General features: G+C 47.4%; 1 protein-coding gene across 1 annotated transcript in view; it reads right to left on the bottom strand.

Annotated features, from left to right (window-relative positions):
- The window catches only part of npas3 (neuronal PAS domain protein 3), a gene marked incomplete at both ends in the record, with an annotated part of 363,696 nt that overhangs the window by 26,609 nt on the left and 317,608 nt on the right, over positions 1-19,479 (bottom strand). Inside the window, one exon of the mRNA XM_079262545.1 lies at positions 6,560-6,678. Coding sequence (XP_079118671.1) covers positions 6,560-6,678 — 119 coding nt within the window. The remainder of the gene's footprint in view (positions 1-6,559; positions 6,679-19,479) is intronic.

The raw sequence follows: 19,479 nt of genomic DNA, 5'->3' as shown, positions 1-19,479 counted from the left end.
TACACCAATCATGTTATCGACTTGTTCCCAGTTAAACCAGTCATGTTATTGACCTTTTCCCAGTTAAACCAGTCACGTTACCGACCTGTTCCAAGTTAAACCAGTCTTGTTACCAACCTGTTCACAGTTAAACCAGTCACGTTACCGACCTGACCCCAGTTAAACCAGTCACGGTACCGTCCTGTTCCCAGTTAAACCAGTCACGTCACCAACCTGTTCCCAGTGAATGCAGTCATGTTACTGACCTGTTCCCAGTTAAACCAGTCATGTTATTGACCTGTTCCCAGTTAAACCAGTCACATTACCGACCTGTTCCCAGTTAAACCAGTCATGTTACAAACCTCTTCCCAGTTAAACCAGCCATGTTACTGACCTTTTCCCAGTTAAACCACTCATGTTAACAACATGTTCCCAGTTAAACCAATAATGTTACCGACCTGTTCCCATTTAAACCAGCCATGTTACTGACCTGTTCCCAGTTAAACCATTCATGTTATTGACGTTTTCCCCAGTTAAACCAGTCACGTCACCGACCTGTTCCCAGTTAAACCAGTCTTGTTAACAACCTGTTCCCAGTTAAACCAGTCACGTTACCGACCTGTTTCCAGTTAAACCAGTCATGTTACCGACCTGGTCACAGTTAAACCAGTCACGTTACCGACCTGTTCCCAGTTAAACCAGTCACGTTACCAACCTGTTCCCAGTTAAACCAGTCATGTTACCGACCTGGTCACAGTTAAACCAGTCACGTTACCAACCTGCTTCCAGTTAAACCAGTCACGTTACTGACCTGATCCCAGTTAAACCAGTCTTGTCACCAACCTGTTCACAGTTAAACCAGTCATGTTACCAACCTGTTCCCAGTTACACCAATCATGTTATCGACTTGTTCCCAGTTAAACCAGTCATGTTATTGACCTTTTCCCAGTTAAACCAGTCACGTTACCGACCTGTTCCAAGTTAAACCAGTCTTGTTACCAACCTGTTCACAGTTAAACCAGTCACGTTACCGACCTGTTCCCAGTTAAACCAGTCTTGTTAACAACCTGTTCCCAGTTAAACCAGTCACGTTACCGACCTGTTTCCAGTTAAACCAGTCATGTTACCGACCTGGTCACAGTTAAACCAGTCACGTTACCGACCTGTTCCCAGTTAAACCAGTCACGTTACCAACCTGTTCCCAGTTAAACCAGTCATGTTACCGACCTGGTCACAGTTAAACCAGTCACGTTACTGACTTGTTCCCAGTTAAACCATTCATGTTATTGACCTTTTCCCCAGTTAAACCAGTCACGTTACTGACCTGATCCCAGTTAAACCAGTCTTGTCACCAACCTGTTCACAGTTAAACCAGTCATGTTACCAACCTGTTCCCAGTTACACCAATCATGTTATCGACTTGTTCCCAGTTAAACCAGTCATGTTATTGACCTTTTCCCAGTTAAACCAGTCACGTTACCGACCTGTTCCAAGTTAAACCAGTCTTGTTACCAACCTGTTCACAGTTAAACCAGTCACGTTACCGACCTGACCCCAGTTAAACCAGTCACGGTACCGTCCTGTTCCCAGTTAAACCAGTCACGTCACCAACCTGTTCCCAGTGAATGCAGTCATGTTACTGACCTGTTCCCAGTTAAACCAGTCATGTTATTGACCTGTTCCCAGTTAAACCAGTCACATTACCGACCTGTTCCCAGTTAAACCAGTCATGTTACAAACCTCTTCCCAGTTAAACCAGCCATGTTACTGACCTTTTCCCAGTTAAACCACTCATGTTAACAACATGTTCCCAGTTAAACCAATAATGTTACCGACCTGTTCCCATTTAAACCAGCCATGTTACTGACCTGTTCCCAGTTAAACCATTCATGTTATTGACGTTTTCCCCAGTTAAACCAGTCACGTCACCGACCTGTTCCCAGTTAAACCAGTCTTGTTAACAACCTGTTCCCAGTTAAACCAGTCACGTTACCGACCTGTTTCCAGTTAAACCAGTCATGTTACCGACCTGGTCACAGTTAAACCAGTCACGTTACCGACCTGTTCCCAGTTAAACCAGTCACGTTACCAACCTGTTCCCAGTTAAACCAGTCATGTTACCGACCTGGTCACAGTTAAACCAGTCACGTTACCAACCTGCTTCCAGTTAAACCAGTCACGTTACTGACCTGATCCCAGTTAAACCAGTCTTGTCACCAACCTGTTCACAGTTAAACCAGTCATGTTACCAACCTGTTCCCAGTTACACCAATCATGTTATCGACTTGTTCCCAGTTAAACCAGTCATGTTATTGACCTTTTCCCAGTTAAACCAGTCACGTTACCGACCTGTTCCAAGTTAAACCAGTCTTGTTACCAACCTGTTCACAGTTAAACCAGTCACGTTACCGACCTGACCCCAGTTAAACCAGTCACGTTACCAACCTGTTCCCAGTTAAACCAGTCACGTTACCGACCTGTTCCTAGTAAAACCAGTCACGTTACCGACTTGTTCCCAGTTAAACCAGTCTTGTTACCAACCTGTTCACAGTTTAACCAGTCATGTTACCGACCTGACCCCAGTTAAACCAGTCACGTTACCGACCTTTTCCCAGTTAAACCAGTCACGTTACCGACCTGTTCCCAGTTAAACCAGTCATGTTAACGACCTGTTCCCAGTTAAACCAGTCACGTTACCGACCTGCTTCAAGTTAAACCAGTCATGTTATCGACCTGTTCCAAGTTAAACCAGTCATGTTATTGACCTGTTCCCAGTTAAACCAGTCACATTACCGACCTGTTCCCAGTTAAACCAGTCATGTTACCGACCTGCAGGATCTTCCAGTCAGACGTAAAACTGCAGGATCTTCCAGTCGGACGTAAAACTGCAGGATCTTCCAGTCGGACGTAAAACTGCAGGATCTTCCAGTCGGACGTAAAACTGCAGGATCTTCCAGTGAGATGTAAAACTGCAGGATCGTCCAGTCGGATGTAAAACTGCAGGATCTTCCAGTTGGACGTAAAACTGCAGGATCTTCCAGTGAGATGTAAAACTGCAGGATCGTCCAGTCGGATGTAAAACTGCAGGATCTTCCAGTTGGATGTAAAACTGCAGGATCTTCCAGTCGGATGTAAAACTGCAGGATCTTCCAGTTGGACGTAAAACTGCAGGATCTTCCAGTCAGACGTAAAACTGCAGGATCTTCCAGTCGGACGTAAAACTGCAGGATCTTCCAGTCGGACGTAAAACTGCAGGATCTTCCAGTTGGACGTAAAACTGCAGGATCTTCCAGTCAGACGTAAAACTGCAGGATCTTCCAGGCGACGTAAAACTGCAGGATCTTCCAGTCGGACGTAAAACTGCAGGATCTTCCAGTTGGATGTAAAACTGCAGGATCTTCCAGTCGGATGTAAAACTGCAGGATCTTCCAGGCGACGTAAAACTGCAGGATGTTCCAGGCGACGTAAAACTGCAGGATCTCCCAGTTGGACGTAAAACTGCAGGATCTTCCAGGCGACGTAAAACTGCAGGATCTTCCAGGCGACGTAAAACTGCAGGATCTTCCAGGCGACGTAAAACTGCAGGATCTTCCAGGCGACGTAAAACTGCAGGATCTCCCAGTTGGACGTAAAACTGCAGGATCTTCCAGGCGACGTAAAACTGCAGGATCTTCCAGTCAGACGTAAAACTGCAGGATCTTCCAGTTAGACGTAAAACTGCAGGATCTTCCAGTCAGACGTAAAACTGCAGGATCTTCCAGTTAGACGTAAAACTGCAGGATCTTCCAGTCAGACGTAAAACTGCAGGATCTTCCAGGCGACGTAAAACTGCAGGATCTTCCACTCAGACGTAAAACTGCAGGATCTTCCAGTCAGACGTAAAACTGCAGGATCTTCCAGGCGGACTTAAACTGCAGGATCTTCCAGTCAGACGTAAAACTGCAGGATCTTCCAGTCAGACGTAAAACTGCAGGATCTTCCAGGCGGACTTAAACTGCAGGATCTTCCAGTTAGACGTAAAACTGCAGGATCTTCCAGTCAGACGTAAAACTGCAGGATCTTCCAGGCGACGTAAAACTGCAGGATCTTCCACTCAGACGTAAAACTGCAGGATCTTCCAGTCAGACGTAAAACTGCAGGATCTTCCAGTCAGACGTAAAACTGCAGGATCTTCCAGGCGGACGTAAAACTGCAGGATCTTCCAGTCAGACGTAAAACTGCAGGATCTTCCAGTCAGACGTAAAACTGCAGGATCTTCCAGTCAGACGTAAAACTGCAGGATCTTCCAGGCGGATGTAAAACTGCAGGATCTTCCAGTCGGACATAAAACTGCAGGATCTTCCAGTCAGACGTAAAACTGCAGGATCTTCCAGTCAGACGTAAAACTGCAGGATCTTCCAGTCAGACGTAAAACTGCAGGATCTTCCAGTCGGACGTAAAACTGCAGGATCTTCCAGTCAGACGTAAAACTGCAGGATCTTCCAGTCGGACGTAAAATTGCAGGATCTTCCAGTCAGACGTAAAACTGCAGGATCTTCCAGTCGGACGTAAAATTGCAGGATCTTCCAGTCAGACGTAAAACTGCAGGATCTTCCAGTCAGACTTAAAACTGCAGGATCTTCCAGGCGGATGTAAAACTGCAGGATCTTCCAGGCGGATGTAAAACTGCAGGATCTCCCAGTAAGACGTAAAACTGCAGGATCTTCCAGGCGACGTAAAACTGCAGGATCTTCCAGGCGGACATAAAACTGCAGGATCTTCCAGTCAGACATAAAACTGCAGGATCTTCCAGTCGGACATAAAACTGCAGGATCTTCCAGTCAGACGTAAAACTGCAGGATCTTCCAGTCAGACGTAAAACTGCAGGATCTTCCAGTCGGACGTAAAATTGCAGGATCTTCCAGTCAGACGTAAAACTGCAGGATCTTCCAGTCGGACGTAAAATTGCAGGATCTTCCAGTCAGACGTAAAACTGCAGGATCTTCCAGTCAGACTTAAAACTGCAGGATCTTCCAGTCAGACGTAAAACTGCAGGATCTTCCAGTCGGACTTAAACTGCAGGATCTTCCAGTCAGACGTAAAACTGCAGGATCTTCCAGGCGGACGTAAAACTGCAGGATCTTCCAGTCAGACGTAAAACTGCAGGATCTTCCAGTCAGACGTAAAACTGCAGGATCTTCCAGTCAGACGTAAAACTGCAGGATCTTCCAGGCGGATGTAAAACTGCAGGATCTTCCAGTCGGACATAAAACTGCAGGATCTTCCAGTCAGACGTAAAACTGCAGGATCTTCCAGTCAGACGTAAAACTGCAGGATCTTCCAGTCAGACGTAAAACTGCAGGATCTTCCAGTCGGACGTAAAACTGCAGGATCTTCCAGTCAGACGTAAAACTGCAGGATCTTCCAGTCGGACGTAAAATTGCAGGATCTTCCAGTCAGACGTAAAACTGCAGGATCTTCCAGTCGGACGTAAAATTGCAGGATCTTCCAGTCAGACGTAAAACTGCAGGATCTTCCAGTCAGACTTAAAACTGCAGGATCTTCCAGGCGGATGTAAAACTGCAGGATCTTCCAGGCGGATGTAAAACTGCAGGATCTCCCAGTAAGACGTAAAACTGCAGGATCTTCCAGGCGACGTAAAACTGCAGGATCTTCCAGGCGGACATAAAACTGCAGGATCTTCCAGTCAGACATAAAACTGCAGGATCTTCCAGTCGGACATAAAACTGCAGGATCTTCCAGTCAGACGTAAAACTGCAGGATCTTCCAGTCAGACGTAAAACTGCAGGATCTTCCAGTCAGACGTAAAACTGCAGGATCTTCCAGTCGGACGTAAAATTGCAGGATCTTCCAGTCAGACGTAAAATTGCAGGATCTTCCAGTCAGACGTAAAACTGCAGGATCTTCCAGTCAGACTTAAAACTGCAGGATCTTCCAGTCAGACTTAAAACTGCAGGATCTTCCAGGCGGATGTAAAACTGCAGGATCTTCCAGGCGGATGTAAAACTGCAGGAGGTGATCTCAGGTGGCGCCTTCAAGGAGCCGGACTCAGCGCCTCCAGCTTTGCTTTCCTGCTCTGAGATTAACATGTGATTTCTTCTGTACAGTAGCTTTACGCTGTTTATATGACCGCTTGTTTTAATGACCAGTGCCTCTCAGGGCAACTGGGTTGCTGCTGTGTGGGGGGCCGAGGCTCTCCTGAAAACGATCGCCTAAGTCGGACCTACCTGGTAAAAATAAAGGCTAAATAAATGAAATGATTGATTGATGTCCAGATTATTTTTCCATGTCTTCTCTATAAACAACATGTGATTTGAGCTGCTGTCTGATCAGAACGTCAGAGTCCTGCTGCCATGAAGAAGCTGCAGCACTGAGAAATACGGACCCACCATGAAGGCTTTGAACGTGACATTTTGAACTGGATTCTGAACCAGTTTGGGATGATCATGTCAGGAAGGGAAGACTGGAAGGATGTTTGCTGGTCTGTGTCTTGGCCTGCAGCCTGGCAGCTGAACTCTGCAGTAGCAGCGGTTTGTGTCGGCGTCATGTGCGCTGAAGTGTAATGATGCATTAATCTCACTTTATATCCTGAGGACTTGATGTGCACGCCTCTCTTTGTGAGCGTGGACTTCATCCGGATGAAGAAGGATCGCTCCAGAGTGTTGTCAGGGGCCAGAAGACTGGGACTGCTGGACTCCACTGTGGCACAAACACAAAGAAAAAAGAAATTATGATTAAACATGTCTGTCTGTTCGCCATGGTGTGTTGTATCTTTAGAAGATGAAATATATCTAACTATAGAAATAAAAGAAGAAAAAAAGACAACTCTGTGTGGCACAATGTTTTTCTGAAACCGTATTTTGGACTTTCATCCCTCAGGACCAGTTCTGCTCTTCTCAGCCAGCCCAGAGGTTGTTTTCCAAGCGTTCACTCGGTGGTTTAAACTTCACTCCCAACCTGCTGAGCTCCATCTGAACAAACGTACCCGATACTCATTTCACGACTTCCCAATGATTCTGTCCATGCCAGACGTATGAAAGCATAACTTCACAGAGCGGCTACACTTAGAGGGGTATCAGGCCGCTTCCTCTGTCAGCTCGCATCGGATGTTTGCTTCTGGACACAGCAAATGTTTGTCAGACTTGTTGGAACTGCCTCCTCCTCGATATGTCAGTGGAAGCCAGAAACATCACTGATTCCTGCTTTATCCTCCGAGAGCAGTTTGAACTCTGAACAAGACTTTTCTGTATGTTGTCAAGCAACCGAACATTCCTCTGATTCCACAGAACAGCACTAACGATGTCCTTTCAGACTGCAGGTGACTCGGAGACGTCAAATCGCCTCTGCTGCTTCTGTCTGATGCTCCAGCCACTCAGCTTCATGTCCGTCCCCATCGCCGAGTCCCGCCGGGAAACCTGGAGGAAACTCACGTCAACCCCTGGTGACCACCTCATCACCATATGGGTGCATCCTCCCTTTACTTGTTACAAGAATCCAACACCGTCCGTGTTCTCAACCAGACCCAGCTTTATACCAGAACCGTGTTCCCAGATTTAAAGGATGTCATTTCACCTCAGCTGCTTCACACTCACTCAGAGCAGGTGAAAGGTCGACGTCTGAAGAGGCCAACAGAACCACACCGTCCACAGAAAACTCAGATGAAACCCTGAGGTCCAAAAACTCAACCTCTCCTTTCCCCAATACACCGTCAAATTCTGTCCGTGAAGACCAGGATCGATGACAGAAGGCAGAAGACGATGTACCGAGGATGAGCTGGTCATGAAGGTACTTCTGCTGCGCCTCCCACAGAATCTCCTCCAGCTCCACCGAACTCTCCTTACATATAAAGCCCTCCACAACCCGGCACCACTATATATCAAAGACCTCATAGTTCCTTATATACCAAGCAGAGTACTTCGTTCGCAGACTGCAGGCTTACTTGTGGTTCCTAGAGTCTCAAAGAGCCGAGCAGGAGGCAGAGCCTTTGGTTATCAGGCCCCTCTCTTATGGAATAAGCTCCCAGTTAGTGTTAGGGAAGCAGACACCCTCCCCACCTTTAAGACTAGGCTGAAGACTTATCTTTTTGATAAGTCCAATAGCTAGGGATGTTTAGCATCCCTTAGTTATGCTGCTATAGGTTTAGACTGCTGAGGGACATTTTCTGATACACTGAGCTTCTTTCTCTTTATCTCTCTCTTTTATCCCCCCCCCCCCCCAAATAACAGTATTGCATCATTAACATGTATGTCTCCTGTCTCAGCAGGTCTCCCTGGCCGGGAGTAGCAGTTCCTGTTGTCTGTTGTCTCTCTTCCCCCCACACAGCAGAGGCAGATGGCTGCCTGTCCTGAGCTGGGTTCTGCCGGAGGTTTCCTTCCTGTTAAAAGGGAGTTTTTCCCTTCCCACTGTCGCCAGTGTGCTTGCTCAGGATGGGAGATTGAGTTGGACCTCCAACTCAATCTGTTGGTTTCCTTATGTAGGCTGTTATGAATTGGCTTTCATTATGTTTTCTTCTCTGTCTGTAAAGCGTCTTGAGATGGCATCGCTGTGATTTGGCGCAGTATAAATAAAGTTGAATTGAACTGAATAGAACACAGAGGAGGCACCATTCTCACAGCTGCTTTGGACCAAAATGTATTTTAGAACTGTTGTCCATATCTGGATTGTTTTTCACATTCTTTATCTATTTATATATTCTAATTATGTCTCATTTTATCCAACAGCTTTCCCTTCTGACGGCTTTTCTCTGCGTTTGCTGCTCTTGTGCCATGAATTTCCCCGCTGTGGCACAAGTAACAGCATCTTTCACGCGGTGCTGAAACATCAACCCTCTGAAGGAATCCTTCAAAACTCAATCAAATCCTGCAGAAATCATGTTTACTGAATGAAGGACAGAAGATCCTGCAATATTCCATTTTTATGTTCTATAAGTCAACAAGTATCAAGTCTCAAACTGTCGGCCTGGTGGTTTTTCCTCTGCTACAGCTTGTTCCTGCACGCGCACACACACACACACACACACACACACACACACACACACACACACACACACACACACACACACACACACACACATATACACACACACACACACGCACACAAACATACACACACACACACAGAGTCAGGTCTCTTGTGGATGCAGAGGTTTGATCAGGGCTGATACATGTTGACAACGTCTAATCTGAAAAATTGAAAGAAATGAATTAATATGCAAATTCATCCTTTATAATATAAATGTCCTTGAAAACGGATGGGGTGGTGGCTGGAGGGGCAAGGAGGGAAAATCCCAGTGCAGGAGACAAACCAGAAAAGAAAGGAAGAAAATGGTGTGGTGTAAAAAACGAGGCAAAAGCAGAGAGGTCACGCGAGAAGATGGAGAGTTAAACAGAAAAACTGAGCGATGAGGGGAAAAATGGAAAGAACATGAAGAGAAGACAAGTGACTGAATGAGGGAATGAAAAGGTAGAAAGAAAGAGGAAGGGAGCGGTGAAAACTACGGTGAATGAGGAAGAAAAGGAAAAAGTGAGACATCTTCACCTCCACGCTGACATAAATAAGTAAGACATGATAAGTTTGGGTTGCTGTTGGATAAGAACCATGGTTATTAGGGGAGGGAAAGTCAAATTAACAAATCGGGAGTTTTCGCTTCACAATTTAAAAATTGATTTTTTAAAATTCTTTTAAAAATTTTTTTCAAATAAATTAAATTGCTCCACTATAAAAATTTTGGTTATTTTTAATGTTTTTATTGATTATTTTACTCGTCTTCTCGGACATCATAGCAGCAAAATGAAGATCTGGCTACTGGGCTGGTTTTTCCTCACTGAAAGTTAAGAAAATGGAGGAGCAAAAAAAACAAGTTTTATATTTATTTTTTTCTGTTTTTAATCTACAAAAATCAGCAATATCAAAGAATTGTGAGAATCGCAATTTAAATCGAATCAGCACCTAAAATAATCAGACTAATTAGGACGAGAGCATCACAGCCCTGGTGGTTATGGCCAACTTCAGGTTAATTTAACTCATTAACTAACTCTTTAGTCCAACCATAACTTCTCTCAGTGTTTGTGGGAAGCTGGAGTGTGGACAGGTCCCCGGGCCATTGCCGGCTTCTTCCTTCTGAAGGACTGGATCCTGATTTAACAGTGAACCAACCACGTGTCTAAATGTGAAACTTTCTGGTCACCAAAACCCAAATCCTGGCTGGATGCAGCGTCGTGTGCAGAATGTCCTCCTAGAAGCTGACAGTACGGAAAATGTTGAGGATAAACATGTAAAAGCGCTCTTAGCAGAGGGACCCATGTCTGACCACAGAGAGGAGTTAACTCATTACTGCCCCCGCTGTTCTGGAGCTGCAAGTGGAAGGAAGGGATTTGCAAACTGAGCCCAGTGGGATGATGTGTTTACATGAGTTATCCTGGTAGATTGCATGTTCTGCTTAGACTACATGCCAACATTGGATGATTCTGTTATTGAAGTTGGAAGCTACATGCTCGACCGGGATCACGTGACATCCAGTGTGCTTTGTTTGAGGGGAACTCTCATCCCTTCTGGACCACCTCTCAGTGAGCGGTCCCTGAGTCAGATCTGATGGACTAATGCCACAGATGGAGGGAAGGGAGACCTTTCTCTTTCTCTGTGAATGAACACGTAGACACAATACACAACTCAACACACACCCTACACGTGTTTCATATACAACTAAATTTCCGTATGAAAGACAGAAAAACTGAGACTGGAGGAGGAATAATGAAGAGGGAAGCCGACATGAAGAAGAAGACAAAGAGAGGAAGGAAGGTATTCCTACTGGAGTGAAAGGAGAAGATTAAAAACACGAAGAGGAAGGCAGAGTTAGAAAAGGGAGGCTGAGGATCATGTGGGGATTCAGAGGTGTTTCTCATTCTGCTCGTTCGTCTTGCGTTTCTGTGGCGTCTTCGGGGACGACGCTCCTACAAGACAAAGATTAGTGTTACAAAGGCAGCAGGTGGCTGCCGGCTCCTGCGCTGCCCATCTCTGGGACTTAATTATCTATGGCACTGAAACTTTTCCTTGTTTGAAGGACAAATGATTAATTAAAAAGAACAACTCACCTACGCCTCTGATCTGTGGACAATACCCAGCGCCGAGAGTTTCTTTGCATATGTGTGTGTGTGATTGTGGGGGATGTCTCAATGGGACGGTGTATCATTGTCAGACAGTCTAATAACGCTGCCTAGTTCAGGGAGACGGTTGTGTCTGACTGATAACTAACGAGCTGACGTGACAGAGGAACGTGTCGTGAGACAAAGACAGCTACAGCAAGGTCACCGCGACCTCCAGGATCTTCTGCTGGGACAGAACTCACTTCAACAAACTAAAGGCAGAGCAGGGAAAAGACATCTAATTGGTTTAACAAGAGGGATGTAATGCAACAGAGAAGCCAGACACATGCAGCGTTTTAATGAGTCATTTACTAAATCTAAGTGTCTGAAAGCAAACTGAGGAGGACAGAAGGAAACACCTGAAGGGCATGACGGTAAACAGGAAAACTTCTCTCCTCACACTGTTTGCACTACAACCGTTCCCTCCCTGAGCCACCACCTCACCGCGAAGGAGGAGTTCGCATATCCGGTGGTTCAAGGAGCTGTTGGGGGAGTTCATGTCCCTGGGAAGGTGACGCAAGGCAAACGGCTCTCTAGATGAGGTCATGTACGTGGTGGCCGAGGGCGGTGACCCAACCGGTCTGATCTGAGCTGCAGAAGCGAGCTCTACAGATGTGGAAGGTTTCTTGTTCACTAATGGGGAACGATTAGATGTTGTAAATGGTGTAGACGGGCGAAGCTCCAGATTTACTGATCAACTTTCCTACCTTCACCTATTGTCACCAGCTGCAGATAGGGACATGAAGATGGACCTGAGTTTCCTCCTCTGGACTGTCCCTTAGAGACAGAAGCTCAGAGTGGAACTGCTGCTCCTCCAGGAGGACAAAAGGTTTCCCACCAGGCGTTGGGCGGACTGGGACCCGGGCGCGTTTGCCTTATGGACAAAAGGTTTCCCACCAGGCGTTGGGCGGACTGGGACGCGGGCGCGTTCGCCGTATGGACAAAACGTTTCCCACCAGGCGTTGGGCGGACTGGGACCCGGGCGCGTTCGCCGTATGGACAAAACGTTTCCCACCAGGCGTTGGGCGGACTGGGACGTGGGCGCGTTTGCCGTATGGACAAAAGGTTTCCCACCAGGCGTTGGGCGGACTGGTACCCAGGCGTGTTCGCCTTATAGACAAAGCTTTTCCCACCAGACGTTGGGCAGACTGGGACGTGGGCGTGTTCGCCTTATGGACAAAACGTTTCCCACCAGGCGTTGGGCGGACTGGGACGTGGGCGTGTTCGCCTTATGGACAAAACGTTTCCCACCAGACGTTGGGCGGACTGGGACGTGGGCGTGTTCGCCTTATGGACAAAACGTTTCCCACCAGACGTTGGGCGGACTGGGACGTGGGCGTGTTCGCCTTATGGACAAAACGTTTCCCACCAGACGTTGGGTGGACTGGGACGTGGGCGTGTTCGCCTTATGGACAAAACGTTTCCCACCAGACGTTGGGCGGACTGGGACGTGGGCGTGTTCGCCTTATGGACAAAACGTTTCCCACCAGACGTTGGGCGGACTGGGACGTGGGCGTGTTCGCCTTATGGACAAAACGTTTCCCACCAGACGTTGGGCGGACTGGGACGTGGGCGTGTTCGCCTTATGGACAAAACGTTTCCCACCAGACGTTGGGCGGACTGGGACGTGGGCGTGTTCGCCTTATGGACAAAACGTTTCCCACCAGACGTTGGGCGGACTGGGACGTGGGCGTGTTCGCCTTATGGACAAAACGTTTCCCACCAGACGTTGGGTGGACTGGGACGGGGCCGCGTTCGCCTTCAGAAGCAGCAGAGATGAAGAGCAGGCAGCAGGAGGCAGAGAGTCACAACATGAGATATAAGAAACACACTTCTCCTCTTTTCCATATGCTTCCAATACCTGAGCTCATGGCATGTGTGTGTGTGTGTGTACATGTTTGTGTGTGTGTGTGCATGTGTGTGTGTGTGTGTGTGTGTGTGTGTGTGTGTGAGTGTGTGTGTATAATGGCAGATTTCCACAAAGCCTTTTCCCACAATCTAAAAGCATGGGAACTAAAAAACTCAAATCAGTCTTCCTCACCTCACGTCCTCTTCACCAGCTCCTTCTTCCTTTCCTTTTCTCTACGTTAATCTCCCCCTTCACTCCTTCCTCTTCCTCCCTTCACAACTGACTCTGACAGCCTTAGCATATTTCACTGAGCTGAAATCAAACAGTAGTTGGGAAACGAAGCATTTCAAGTCTTTTCTCTCCTTTTCCTTTTCGGTTCTCAGCTCCTGAACTACATTTCCTCTTCGTCACCCATACTCCTCCTCAGAGGTGATTTTCCTGCAATAAGACTCAAAGGGCCCATGCACTAAAGGATTGTGTGTGCAAAAACATGTGCAAACTCGATAATGTGCAAATGTAATTATATGTTGAGTTCGATTTACAGGTGCACACGTATTGTGTCTGTTAAATGGGAAAAATAATGTGCGGCTCATTTAGCATGTTTACAGTCAGTGTATGTGCAAATAGATCGGTGGAGCGCATACGCTGTGATTTGCCAACCACGAGACTGATGGCACTGGCGAGGTGTAACTGGTGCACTTCCACACTGAATCCCTGCCGGTGGCATTTAGACCGGCCAGGGCAAAGCCCCGCTGCACGAGGAATACCGGAAGACAAACCTCATGGACAAACAACACGTGCAATCTACCTGCATGCAGACTGGCACTCTTTATTAGGGGTCTTAGTAAATCAGGCCCCAAGGCCTCTAAGTTTCAAGACAAAGAACAACAGCAACATCAGAAAGGGACACTATAAGGTAACATCCCAGGTTCAGACCAGTTCCTGTCTATCTATTCTGGTTTGACCAGTTGGCTCCAACTGATATGGATCTCATGTTGTTTGGACACATTAATGACCCTAAGATGCCTGGAGATGATGCAGACAGGAAGAGAGAAGCTTGTTCTCTCTGACGAGCAGACTCTGGCGGCTGGTGTTAGTTCTGGATGAGGCCAGAGGTCAAACAGAGATGTGCACAACACACGTGCACAACAGAAGGATAATATGCAATGTCTGTTTCTGCAGCATGAATTATTCCTGCCAGAGACAGAAGATGACTCAAGAAGAGCTGATGCAACCGCAAAGAGAGGGACGGGCGGACACGGGCGAGAAAAGGAAGGCAGCTCAAAAGTAAAGGCAGAGAGAGAGAGAGAGAGAAAGAGAGAGAGAGAGACTGTGGGGAGGGTGAGGCCTGAGAGAGAGAGAGAGAGAGAGAGAGAGAGAGCGAGAGAGAGTGAGAGAGACACTAACCGATGGTGGGAGAGACAGTCAGAGAGGGAAAACGATATTCCACACCATCCATCCACTGGTCCAGAACAGCAAACACTCTGAGAGGTCCAGGCAGAGATGCTGGACCTCCTCCACCGGCCAAAACAGCACTCTCCTGGACCTGACATGGAGCGGTTCAGACAATCGGGCAACAGGAGTTGACAGCAGATCACCCAGCTTCACACAGCCCCCCTCCCTCAGTCTGGATCTCAGGCTGTCAGAGACTAGAGCCCGAGATTAAAAGAACCGGTTACCAACCAAAGATTCCTTCTGATGGAAAATAAAAACCTTCCAGGCCTGCAGGACAGACTTGTAGAAGGAGGACAAACCAGACAAATCCACAGATCCAGGTTGAAGCAGAAAAAGACGTTTATTGTATGCCTAGCCTCCTGCTTTCTGCAACAGGACACATGCAGCATCAGTCCATGGCAGTCCACAGCTGAAGGCCTTTATATCAGTTGCAATGTCCACCAGTCCCTGTCCTCCTTCCTGCTGCCCTCAGCCAGTGATGCCCAGACCAGAACAAATCGACAAAAACCCTCTGAAGGTTCTCAACCTGGCCCCTTGGTGAGGTTAAAACCATCAACCTGTCCCACGAGACTGCAAGGTTATTAATAACAGGAGTCCGCCCCCTATCGGAGAGCTGAGGCAGCAGCCATTTCCACCCGGATAATCTGGCACACACTCTGTCATAACACCCTCTCAATTCTTCTACTGAAACGCTTCTATTCCCAAAAACACCCCAAACCTTCAGCCCCTCCCTCCCACAACAAAGGCTCCCAGGTAACCGTGGAACAACCTGGTGTGCCCACGTCCCCACCTGTAAGGCCTCACCCTCCCCACAGTTAACCACAGTTGAAGAGGCCTTCTGACACAGGTCTAAACAAGCAACCAATTGCTCCACATCTCCCTGATCATGCCTGATCTGCGTAGGCAGACACAATCAGTGGAGGCTGCTGTGGCATCCTCGGCAGCAGAAGACCAGATAATCTGGCTCTAACTACAGTTAGAAGAGGCTCAACGGCTAAAGTGTACAAAAGCCCAGAGGTGGGGCAGCCATGTCTAATTCCCTCCTGAAACTGCACTGGACAGCTAAAGCTGCATTTCTACTGGAGACTGGCAGCAGTCCTAAACCTGGACATTCCTGCAGCACCTCCCACAAGTATCTCCCAATGCTCGTCCAAAAGTGCTTGTAGAAATCCACTGGTAACCCGTCCAGGAGCACGACCAGGCGCCATCTGACCAAGAGCAGTAGTGAGTTCCTCCAAAGAGACGGCAGCATTGCGCATGTCCCTGTCCGAAGGGCTCAGCTGAGGAAGACCCCGAAGCACCTCTTCCACACTCTGCTGGTTTACAGTCCACGAAGAGGTCACCCTAAAACTCCACAGCGTGTCGTCTCATTTTGATTATTTCAGTCATCAGAGAAACATCAGGAAGACAAAGGATCTGGACAGGATCTGGATAGGATCTGGTTAGGATCCGGATAGGATCTGGACAATATCTGGATAGGTTCTGGATAGGATCTGGACAGGATCTGGATAGGATCTGGACAGGATCTGGACAGGATCGGGATAGGATCTGGACAGCATCTGGATAGGTTCTGGATAGGATCTGGACAGGATCTGGATAGGATCTGGACAGGATCTGGATAGGATCTGGACAGGATCTGGATAGGATCTGGACAGGATCTGGACAGGATCTGGACAGGATCTGGATAGGGTCTGCATAGGGTCTGGATAGGATCTGGAAAGGATCTGGGTAGGATCTGGACAGGATCTGGATAGGTTCTGGATAGGATCTGGACAGGATCTGGATAGGATCTGGACAGGATCTGGACAGGATCTGGACAGGATCTGGATAGGGTCTGCATAGGGTCTGGATAGGATCTGGAAAGGATCTGGGTAGGATCTGGACAGGATCTGGATAGGTTCTGGATAGAATCTGGACAGGATTTGGATAGGTTCTGGATTGGATCTGGGTAGGATCTGGACAGGATCTGGACAGCATCTGGATAGGATCTGGACAGGATCTGGATAGGATCTGGACAGGATCTGGATAGGATCTGGACAGGATCTGGACAGGATCTGGATAGGATCTGGATAGGATCTGGACAGGATCTGGACAGGATCTGGACAGGATCTGGATAGGATCTGGACAGCATCTGGATAGGATCTGGACAGGATCTGGATAGGATCTGGACAGGATCTGGACAGGATCTGGATAGGATCTGGATAGGATCTGGACAGGATCTGGACAGGATCTGGACAGGATCTGGATAGGATCTGGACAATATCTGGACAGGATCTGGACAGGATCTGGACAGGATCTGGATAGGATCTGGACAATATCTGGACAGGATCTGGACAGGATCTGGATAGGATCTGGATAGGATCTGGATAGGATCTGGACAGGATCTGGACAGGATCTGGATAGGATCTGGACAGGATCTGGACAGGATCTGGACAGGATCTGGATAGGGTCTGCATAGGGTCTGGATAGGATCTGGAAAGGATCTGGGTAGGATCTGGACAGGATCTGGACAATATCTGGACAGGATCTGGACAGGATCTGGATAGGATCTGGATAGGATCTGGACAGGATCTGGATAGGATCTGGACAGGATCTGGACAGGATCTGGATAGGGTCTGCATAGGGTCTGGATAGGATCTGGAAAGGATCTGGGTAGGATCTGGACAGGATCTGGATAGGTTCTGGATAGAATCTGGACAGGATTTGGATAGGTTCTGGATTGGATCTGGGTAGGATCTGGACAGGATCTGGACAGCATCTGGATAGGATCTGGACAGGATCTGGACAGGATCTGGATAGGATCTGGACAGGATCTGGATAGGATCTGGACAGGATCTGGACAGGATCTGGATAGGATCTGGACAGGATCTGGACAGGATCTGGACAGGATCTGGATAGGTTCTGGATAGAATCTGGACAGGATTTGGACAGGATCTGGACAGGATCTGGACAGGATCTGGACAGGATCTGGACAGGATCTGGATAGGGTCTGCATAGGGTCTGGATAGGATCTGGAAAGGATCTGGGTAGGATCTGGACAGGATCTGGATAGGTTCTGGATAGAATCTGGACAGGATTTGGATAGGTTCTGGATTGGATCTGGGTAGGATCTGGACAGGATCTGGACAATATCTGGACAGGATCTGGATAGGTTCTGGATAGAATCTGGACAGGATTTGGATAGGTTCTGGATTGGATCTGGGTAGGATCTGGACAGGATCTGGACAGGACCTGGATAGGATCTGGATATGAACATGAGGCTCCTGTCCAGACTTATCCAGAGCAGTTCCAGTCCCCCCCCTCCCCACCCCCAGCCTATTTGAGCCCAAAGTTAGGAGCATAAAGATTGAGGAAACAGAAACAGACATATTTCATCCCCAACAACCAGGGCCCACCACCAACTCCAAGGTAGACGTAACATCCAACCCCGGAGAAAAGAGAGGCCACCCCAGCAGAGAGGTTCGTGCCGTGGGGAAAAAACCACCTGCCTTCAATTCCACCTCATTATTTATTTTATTACATTAAAAATGAGCATTGATTTTATTTCCGTACACTAATAAAGACTTTGTGTTTTAATTAGTTTTTTTTTTTTACTTCAGTTTTAAATTTTACAGTCAAAAGTCACATGCAGAAATGTGTAGATGGTAAAGTTTTGTATTTACATGTAATTCAATTGCTCTTGTATCAAATTACTGCAGCCAAGTTACTATTTGTTGTGTGTAATATAAAATTGCAAGAACATATATAATCATCTTTTGCAGTTATTAGACATTTGATTAGCTTTATTTCTAAATGTTTGTGCATAGAAGAGAAACTTTCCTCTCACTTCCTCCAACAGGCGTCTTCCAATAGTATTCATACCGCTTGAACTTTTCCACAGTCTGACACATCACATGCCTCAAACATAAATATATTTCATTGGTATTTATGTGAAAGACCAACACAAAGTGTCACACCGTTGTACACATGGTTTTATTTTCACAAATAAGAAGCTTCGCAGTGTGCAAAAGTCTTCGCCCCCCTCGAGTCAGTACTTTGTGGAACAGCTTTTTACTGCAGTTCCAGCTGCAAGTCTTCTAGGGAACGTCTCTACCAGCTTTGCACATCTACAGACGGACATATTCTGCTTTGCAACACAGCTCCAGCCAGATGGAGAGCGGCGTGAACGTTTTTAGATCTGGCCTCAGATTCTCGACGGGATTTTGATCTGGACCGTTCTGACACATGGACATGTGTGTAAGACACTGCTGAAAAAGAAGCAAGCTCACACACACACACACACACACACGCATGCACACACACGTGCACACACACACACACACACACGCACACACAAACGCACACACACACACACACACGCATGCACACACATACACACACGCATGCACACACACGAACACTCGCACACACGCACACACACAGAGACACACGCACACACACTGACACACACACACAGGCACACACACATGCACACACACACACGCACACACACACACACACGCACACACACATGCACACGCACATACACACATGCACACACATGCACACACACGCACACACAAACATAGACACACACACACACACACACACAGACACACACACACTCACAAACGCACACACACACACACACGCACACACACATGCACATGCACATACACACATGCACACGCATGCACACACACACACACACACACACACACACACACACACACACGCACACACACACACACAGTGAAAACTGCCCTGCAGTGTGAGAAGAAGTGAAGAATGGGACAAACTGAACCTGATGTCACATCCGGTTTTCCAGAAAGAATCTTCCTCAGAGGAGAAGCCGTCAGGCTGTTAGTCGGTGCAATCTGCTCGTTTCTACACTCATACGCCCACATGAGTGTCTGAGCCGGCAGGGCTGAGTGGTGTCTTACTGCTCGGTCAGTGCTTCGTACTTTTATTATATTATTTGTCTCCAAAGTTCAGCCACATCACATTATTTCATCAAGAGACATAAAACTTTACATATTTTTAATGACAAGTGTTTCAGCTCCATTCGGCACCTAT

Source organism: Telmatherina bonti, assembly GCF_933228915.1.
Source record: "Telmatherina bonti genome assembly, chromosome: 22".
Taxonomy (NCBI): Eukaryota; Metazoa; Chordata; class Actinopteri; order Atheriniformes; family Telmatherinidae; genus Telmatherina; species Telmatherina bonti.
This window is presented reverse-complemented; position numbering and strand designations above follow the sequence as displayed.